Here is a 9,400-nt window from a genome sequence, read left to right as displayed (position 1 = left end):
TTAACAAAACTGCCATTCACGCTAGCTGTGTGCGTTCTGATAAACAGAGACTGGAGGGCTGAGGTAATTGTTCAGGCTACACTGGAACTGGGCCACGTCCAATGAACCACGTGCAAAGCCATTTTTATAAATAGGTTAGCCCAAAGGGAAAGCAACAGGACTACTAGTTCTACACTATTCATCCAGTGTTATTGTAAACACCTTCAAATATCCTGCAATACAAACTTCAGCACTTCAGCACAGCTCGTAGTCAGTTCTATTTTAATCCAGTGTGCTGGATTGGAGCCAACACATAACCTTGTGCTGACAATTTGCCTGCATTGTTAATGAATTAGCCTTGCCCTTGCTGCTCACTGTTTATCAACTGGAGAGAAACATGACACCACTGGATGTGCAGGGTTGCTGTGTGGTGGGCGTATGATGTATTGTATGCAAAGAGAGACATTTGCATGAACAATCAACACATAACACAGCATAAACTGGTTACTCTTATAGTTCATAGCCTCAGTGTAACAATGTAATGTCAGCATGGATTAGTTGAGTTACTTGTGATCTTTCCACAGTAATACAGCACCGTCCGGTATGGTCCAAACAAACTGAACTTTGAATGTTCACAACAGCTATCACAAACTTATCAAATACAAGCATGCAAAGCAAACACCAGTATAATCCCTTTGACCGTGTGAGTCATTCACACACAGCGTCAAGTAGTAGAGAAAGTGAAACACTTCTCTTTTTGCTGGAGACTTATTACTCAGATTCATGGTTTTATTCATAAATCAATGTTTTGACAAATTCTAAAAAAGAATGGCGAGTTCACACTTCTTCGGAGTGACAAACTTTCAAGTCAACTGTACATGTACAGTAGCATATAGTCTGCAGTTGATTTAGTTTAGTTGATTTATTTAGTTTAGTTGATTTATTTAGTTTAGTTTATTTATTTAGTTTAGTTTATTTAGTTTATTTTTCGAGCGTGTAAAACCAAAGGAAATACAAATGAAACAAAAGGTGATACAGACATGATACAGTACTATACAAATGAATGCAATAACAAAACGAAATATTTAATTAATAATTGAATAATCTGCAGTATCGTTATCTGATATCAATAAACAACAAAGCTTTAGCTAATTACACGTCCGAAAAGGGGTCGGAAGAAGTTTACACTTATTTAATCCGACCCCTTCTTTTTTTTTACATCTTAATATATGTTAACATACAATATAAATGTATACTTATAATCTTGAATAATTTATATAAATCATTCATATAATATATACAGGCAAGTGATTTAAATCATGATAATCATCAAAGATTGATAAGAACATAATAAATGTCTTACTTATTCTCTCACTTGCCCTTTGCTGCCTCAAACCTAAACTGTGTCTATGCTGTAATTATCAGTATTAGATTACTTTCAATAAATACACTGGACTCTCAGAAACAAGCCACTGCTTGAAAAACAGAACTCTTGTATTATTATTTCTGTATGGCCTTAAATTGAAAGGGAATAAATTCCCTCCAAAACATAGCAATGTTATCATAAATGTTAACATGTCCTGTTGTTTTCATGCTTAACCTAGATAATGAAGAAATTAGAGAAATTGACTGTAATTCTAAAACATTGCGTTCCATGGTTATTGAGTCTTTGGAAATAAGAGTTGTATAAAACGTGTTTGTTCTTTATACAAATTAGGGTACGTAGGGTTCACTTGTTATACATGTTGACTGTATTATCATCACAGCCAAAGTGCAAATATAACACCTGTTATTTCAGAGACTTCTGAGTCAGGACACCTGAGTCAGAACACCTGCTATCTGCTCAGCTGTTCCCTGGACCTCGATGGGGCAACCTGTGCCTTATATTTGTATTCGTCTCACAAACCCCCCCCACGACACTGTCACGTTGATGCTTCTCTATCATATTCATAATCCCCAGTGCCTCGGTCTGCTCCTGTCCTAAAAATGGAGCAGCCTGCGGTGTGAGAAGAAGCTGGCACCCACTACCAGAGCGAACTCCTAAAATAACCCCTTCAAGGAGCTTACATAAGATTCCAAGGGATTTATGAATGGTAAACTGACCCCACCGGGCCACCACGATGTGGCGACTACAGTCTGAGCTGCCAACGGAAGAAACTGTGGCTGTCCTTTAGGGAACAAGCTGATATCCTTCCCTAAACTGCAGCAACTAGCCGTGACGTTATGTCGTTAGCTAGGCCTGTCAATTAATGTAGCTACTAGCTAGCTCAAAGATTCCCGTGTGGACATTTAGCACAGACAGCGGTGTAGTATACAAGTAAGAAGCTATCACAGCCATGACAAAAGAAGCCACACATCAAACCATGCACACACAGTCTGGTTAATATAAGGGAGCCAGCTAGCTAAGCTAAAACTAGCTACTGAATATAGCTAGCTGGCGAACTGTCAAGAGCAGAAGAAATTAGACGTCTCCTTCTACTAAACACTCACATGTCACAATCGGCTTGTTTTCCATAGTATAGATGATCGGCTTTTCCTCTTGACACTCCATATGTGTTAGCGGTGGTACTCCATGAAAATTATATACAAACCGAGCTTTATTATTAGTAAATGCTTATGTATGCAGTTGTGTTGAATCGATGGGGCCTGTGTCCCCACTGCACTTCCGGGAAGTGCGTAACTCTGCGTCATTAAAGGGCCGACCTGACACATTACATTGGTTTTATTCATCTGACTGGGAGTTGACAGAAAGCTAGTATTTGTGTTTGTTTGTTTTGATTTAATGGAATAACAACTTAGAATAGATCCTTTCATTTGGAAGCAATACCCCATTATACAAGTAGGGATACAGTTAGTATAATTAAAGGACAGTAGGCCAATGCATACATTTCTTTTTCAGTGTTATCAGTAAAATGTTCAATCAAACGTAAATTACAGTACATGTTAATTGTTACTTGTTAGACGCTTTTATCCAAAGCGACTTACATACTCAATACTGTGGACAATCCCCACATAATAATAATGATCAACTTTATTTAAACAGCACTTTTCAAATGAAAGTTATAAAGTGCTTTACACTGTAGAATAATAACATTTCTGATTGCACTGAGCCAAATACAAAACATTTAAATTATATAAACTATGAATAATATAAGATGAGAGAAATGTACAAAAATTAAACGGAAGGCAGGTTCAAAATAATGTTTCATTTTTGCAAGAATTCATTGTGGTTGATGAATTAATTTATTTTAACTGTGTTTTACACAGAGAGGTCTACATATACAGTTGATTTAGATAGAACCAAATTATAAATACATATACCGCCCAGAAAGACTTAGCTGCCACATAAAACATTGGAAGAAATGTGTCTGCTTCCCCTTCATCTTTAATTTGATCCCAAAAAAACATTGTTTGATTATTATTTGTACTCCCTGGACAAAATAAGCATCAACAGTAATGTATTTAAAGTCCCATACAGCAACACAAGTCCCTGTAACTGCCACTATACCTGAAAGGACTTCTTAAAACCTAGCAGTAGTTTTCAGGTGTATGTTTGTGAAGGCTACACTATCTGTCACGTAGCTTCAACTCTACTGTGGGGGATACATTGCTGCCATCTAGTGGTAACCATTTGTATTGCACAATGTGTGTCAATGAAGTGTTGAGTTTTTTAAATATAAAACAGACAAATACAGACAATAATACACACTAAGGTTGTTTTCATAATATTCTGTTGTTTGGTTAATTAGCTTTTTCATTCTTTTTTTGTCTGGCCTTCATCTTTCTGCTTCATGTCCTTATTTTCTGAATCTTCCTCAGCCGTTTCTCCCCGTTCTTCAGAATCTATCTCACCACTTTTCTCTTCTTTCTCCTCTTCAAGTTCAATCTCAGCTCCATCTCCTTTCCCAGGTCTGTCATCTCCTTTGTCTTTGTTTTTCTCGCTATCATCTTTTTCTTTCTTTTCCTGGTCATCTGGGTCCTTCAGCCCAGACTTATCTACCTCCACCATCTTTTCCACATCTCCCTCTCTACTTTTATTGCTCTCTCCATCTCCGTCTTTGGTCAACTCATTACCATCTTCCCCCTGTTCTTCTTTTTTAACCTTTGCATCTAAACCCTCCTCTTCTTCTCCCTCAGCCTCTTCTCGCTCCCATCTAACCTCCTCTCCCACCCCTTCCCCTCTTAACTCTCTTTTTATTCTTTCTTCCTCATATTCTAGCGGCTGATTCCCCAATGCTGCGACTTCCAATTCAAGCTGCTCCACCCTGGCCTGCATCTTACGATTGCTCGACTCTAATTCCAACATAAGTCGTGCTAGTTTTGTCTGCAGGATTTCCAAGTTGCTTTCTAACGTGTTTATCTTTGTTTCAACGTTGTCCTCCTCCCCTTCCTTTTCCTCCCCAGTGTCCTCCAACATGCCCATCTTGGTCAGGATCTGCCTGCCTTTCTCCTCCAGGTGACGTTTAGCTGCGGGGAACTCTGATAGCACATCGGTCAGGTCTTCTTTTGACAAGCTGAACAGGTCAGAGTAGCCAATGCTTCGGATGTTGGCAGTGCGACGATTGCCAGACTTGTTGCCTAAAAGGAAACAAACGTTTTGTAAAAAATTCAGCAATATTAAAAAAGATATATCATTACAAAGTCACTCGTCTTTCAGAGGCATTAGGGAACCTCCCTATTGCTGCCCTCAACGAGAAGGTTAATAGTATTCATATTTAAGTATTCATATTTTACAATTCAGTGCTTTCCAGACAGACTGCAATTTCCTTTCATTATCTTCATTTACAGGATCTATACGCACATTATCTGTGACTAGGACGATGGGACTTTCCTTTCATTTCTCTTCAACTACGGCCTACCAGCTTTTATAGTCTGGACCAATCTTTATAGCAGGTGCTTAACTCCTGAGTGTTGGGGGAGTGTATAGAGCTAAAAGCAAGATCCAAATCACCACAGAAAGATGTCTCTTCACTTTGTACTAAATGTAATCCTTTTGCACTGTTGACTCAATTAAAGTCTATATGTCCGAGTACAAGAAAATGCTTTGTGTTGTGTCAGAAATGTGCCGATTTTCCCTCTCTATATGCATTGAGGAATGTCCGTGTAGTAGAACTGGACTAACCTTTGATGTTGAGAATACTAATTTCCCCAAAGAAATTCGAGTCAGTAAGCACAGCATACTCTGTGATCCCGTCATCTGCTACAACTGCTAGTTTCCCCTCTCTGATGATGTACATTTCATGGCCCACATCTCCTTTCCTGCAGACATACTCTCCTGGACTGAACACCTGGAAAACCAAAAGAGATAAACTTCTTTATTCCTAAACAATTATTTTGTAAAAGGATATGTATTAGATAACAAACTAGACAAAGCCGTTGAGCTGTTTAGTATTTCCCCTGACCTGAGGTGTTAGTTTAAGCACCAGCTCCTCCAGCAGGCTTTTCTCGCAGCTCTGGAAGATGGTGACTTTGGAGAGCGTGGGAAGGTGAACGCTAACAGCGATCTCTGTTCTCAGATGTAAGGGCAGCTGCTCCAGGATTTCCTTCTCTCGCATTATCTTCTTGTTGATATGAAGATGTTGGTACCAGTTGTCGATTCGCTGTCGAAGCTCCTTGCTAATGTGATGGCTACGCAGGTAAGCCTTCACCTGAAATCAGAAAAAGTAACCTTATTTTCCATACAACAAATGAAAATAGCCTCTAGCTTAGTGTCAGGTTAGGCTTTTTGACTTACCAACTCATGGTTAGGAAAGAAGACATTATCACGGTCCCTTAGGCTTGTGATGACATTGCCAACATTTCCAACAATTGAAGCAAACACCAGCACAGCAATGAGCAGGTCTGCAATCATAAACAAGTATTCCTCTTCCCTTTTTGGCAGTGGGGTGTCTCCCACTGTGGTGAAAATCTGGGCAGAGAACCAGAAGCAGTAAAAGTACTGACGGCGCATGGAGGCAAACTCGGGCTTGGTGATGTTGGGGTAGACCCAACGATCACTTCCGAAGCCGATGTAGCTGGACAGTGCAAAGTAGAGACAGGCGTTCCAGTGGATCAGCACAAAGATGTAGATCATTAGCTTGGTAATACGGAAGGTGTTGGGGTAGGAGGTTCTTGTCTCCATGCGATCCAGAGCCTCATCAAGTCGTGGTATACGCACAAGACGGTTGATCCTCACCATTGGAGTTTCGAGGCCAAAGACAAAGTAGAGGAAGTCTGTGGGAAGCAAGGAAACCAGGTCCCTTAGGAAATGTTTAGAGCGCAGGTAACGCTTCTTCAGGTGAGCAAGGTCCTTGATCAGGATGCCTTGATCCAAGTAACCTGGAAAAAGAAAAACAAGGTCTATCAAATGCCAGAAAAGATTCATATACTGGTCGAATTACTGTAGGTTGTCACTTACAAAGTTTAAAGTTGTCTGGGTATAGACATATATTTGAGCAAATGGAGTGTTTTTGAAAAAAATTAAGTAGTCCTATAATAATACAAGACTCTACTTAGAATTGTGTTGCCTAAAGTCTGGTAGTCTGTTGAACCAGATAGATTTCAGTATATTACATAACTTATTGTACCTTATTTTCCAATTATGCCTCTTATCTGCGGTCTGATTGTTCTAATTATTTTATTACTCTATTAATACTTATTGTGTTCCTTTATATAACAGCTTTTATATGACATATGTGTAGAAATTAATTAATTTCTCTACAATAAAAATGTGTACCTGTGTGGACAGTGATTAACATGTCAACCAAATACATTAGGTCTGCCACATAGTCCAGTGTCATCCAGACAGGCAGGTAGTTGAATGCGATTGTAGTGAAGCACGTCCTGAGAAAACATAACCAAACAGATGATGGACGTCCAAGGATAAAAGGTTATAGTCTTGGATACTTGATTACTCGTATTTATCATGTTTGTACCTCAAAATGATGATCACCCAGTTATAGATGATGGGAAATATCATGACCTGTAACCAGACATAATAAAACTTTTCTGCTGGATCAAACACCAACTCTGTCCACCTGAGAGGGAAATAATGATGAAGAGAAGACAGAAGGAAACAATGATGAAGAGGAAACAGAGGGAAATGAGGGCAATCAGTAATGATGATGTGGGTGTGAGATGAGGAGGATTTTCCCAGAGACTGTGGGTTATGGTTCTCATATGTACATGAATAAATAGTCAAAAACATATATTTTTATAAATTGTAACACGTATTGTAGTAAAACATCTGCATTAATGGCTTACAGCTGTTGTAGTTAACCTCTTCATGTAACTGCACTGAGAAAAAGCCCTGAAGTGTAATGACAGTAAATATCATTCCATTTTATTTTAATATTAGGTGATTTTCCCTTTTCGTCAAGTGACTCGGTATGCGTACATACAATAACGCATGATTAAAATAATTGGATGATAATTATCAGAATATTCAATGTTGTCCATATTGCCTACCCCTGATTCCTTGTAAGGTACTCAATATCTGCTTGTAGTTTAAACTCAGATTTTTAAAAGAAATCAACCATTTAAGATGCAAAAACAAGAATATGAAGTTGGGGGAAATGCTGTTACTGTTGATTTAAATGCTCACTCCTAAGTATATTAGCTAGATTTAAAAAATGTCTTCTCTCCTCAGCAGTAATAAAGTCTGAATTAACGCCATGAGTATAGATACATGAATGACTTACTTGACTTTCAACTTTTGATCCAGATTGGTGTTTGGTTTTGCTTCGTCCTTGACTCCATCTTCTCCATCTTCAGTCACTTTCTTACCCCGTTTCCAACTGAGCAGTCTCTGCCACTGGTTACCTCTGATACTTGCACCACCTGTTTTATCCATTCTCCAAAGATTAGCCGTAGACTAATACGTTTCTCTAAGTTAACATGGCCTTTGCACTTGATCTTGTCCCGACCTGCATAAGAAATGTAAAATATCAGACAATAATTGATACAACCTTCTGCATCAGGTTGTGCTCTGTGGTTCACCTAACGACAAACCAGGTGTACCTGAGCTCTGCCTGGTGATGCAGGTCTCCATGGAAGAAAAAGCACAACAGATGTCAAGTGTCCTCTGGGAATTCTTTCTTCACCTAGAAAAACCAGAGAGGTCTTCCTCTGCACATCGTACAGGCAGTGAGTGACAACAAACAATAACTGGAGGATAGAGAGTAAATTATATCTGCCACTGTCAATAAACATATACATTCAATGTGTGTGCAAAAGACAACACATTATGTCTTCTTCATTTGGGTTGATCTGACCAAAAGAAAAATGTTTCCAATAACTATTCAAATTAAAAGGAAAAACTAAATATGTATAATTAATTTACATTTGTTACACAAGTTGAACATCAAGAGCGGAAACGTGAAATGAATAGCTGATTGTAATGTCTTCGTTCAACTTATATGTAGGAGTACTATTCCACCTACTAGCCTAAGGATTCAGATGGTGTAGTAGCATTAGCATGAGGGTTAGCTCAGCGTGGGTTTGAAACTTGAGACTCCTACAATATCATATGTATTATTAGCCCCAGTTTGGGATGTAATTACCAGTGTTTTATCCCTGGTTGATTCCAGTATTATCTGATGCCTTAGCCATGGTTTGGTCTGTTGTTTTAACTGGTCTTTTGACTGTGTGCGGTTTTGAAATTAAGATGTGGGCATTACATAAAGCAGGCAGGATCTAATAAAAGACACAATTGAGTTGCCTTAGGGGAAATATAGCATACAACTCTTTTTGAAAGGATGACCCAGTTGAGACTCAGATTCACAGTAGGCGTACTTGACCTTTGCTACTCTTGTTTGGATCAGTCTCCCCAACTCTATGAAAGTTAAATAGTTTTTTTTCAATTGGAGTAGGCTTTAAAGGTGCATGTGTAGGATTTAGCAGCATCTAGCGATAGGCTGAAGACCAACTAAACACCACTGCTCACCCCTTCCTTCTCCAGCATGTGTTTAGGTATAGCAAAACCTTTAATAGCAACACAATTTTTGACGCTAATAAACATTTATATCTGGCTCTTGAGGGCTCTGAACTTTCAGAGCAATTGATAGTACGTTATAAATGTTGTTGTAACAGTCACAGACACAGAAATTAATAAATATATGAATGTAAGTGAAAATACATTTAGAAATACATTAAATATATAGGCCTATATAATAATGTGTGTTCTGTTAAATTCTCAACTTATATTTGATTTATTTTCATATTTATTTATTTTTTCTCATGTTTATTTATTCTTGTACTTATTTCCACATTTATTTCAGTTTTTTTTCTCCAAAATTATATTATTGTATTTTTGTATTCCTGTATGTATGCATGTATTTTTTGCACTCATGTCATGTTCTGTTCTCCATACCAGTGTGCTCGTTGTGTGCATAGTCTGCACACAGGTACAAATTCACTCAAAATCACAGCAATACGTAGTTGG

The 9,400-nt window shown here is 38.3% G+C and overlaps 1 protein-coding gene across 2 annotated transcripts; it reads right to left on the bottom strand.

Annotated features, from left to right (window-relative positions):
- Window positions 1-2,830: 2,830 nt before the first annotated feature.
- Window positions 2,831-9,374, bottom strand: cnga4 (cyclic nucleotide gated channel subunit alpha 4). 2 transcript variants are annotated; one of them, XM_079667435.1, is made up of 8 exons: window positions 7,978-9,374; window positions 7,659-7,883; window positions 6,894-6,995; window positions 6,695-6,801; window positions 5,714-6,297; window positions 5,382-5,627; window positions 5,102-5,267; window positions 2,831-4,557 (listed from the first exon to the last, which is right to left on the bottom strand). In XM_079667435.1, the coding sequence occupies exons 2-8, from the start codon at window positions 7,808-7,810 to the stop codon at window positions 3,734-3,736; spliced, it is 2,181 nt and encodes a 726-aa protein (XP_079523561.1). In that variant the 5' UTR covers window positions 7,811-7,883; window positions 7,978-9,374; the 3' UTR covers window positions 2,831-3,733. The 2 variants fall into 2 exon arrangements, with proteins under 2 accessions (XP_079523561.1, XP_079523562.1); XM_079667436.1 differs by lacking the exon at window positions 7,978-9,374 and having other exon boundaries at window positions 7,659-7,970.
- Window positions 9,375-9,400: the final 26 nt, after the last annotated feature.

This window comes from Notothenia rossii, assembly GCF_949606895.1.
Source record: "Notothenia rossii genome assembly, chromosome: 2".
NCBI classification, from domain to species: Eukaryota; Metazoa; Chordata; class Actinopteri; order Perciformes; family Nototheniidae; genus Notothenia; species Notothenia rossii.
Note: the sequence above shows the minus strand (reverse complement) of the source record. Positions and strands in the feature narration are given on the sequence as shown.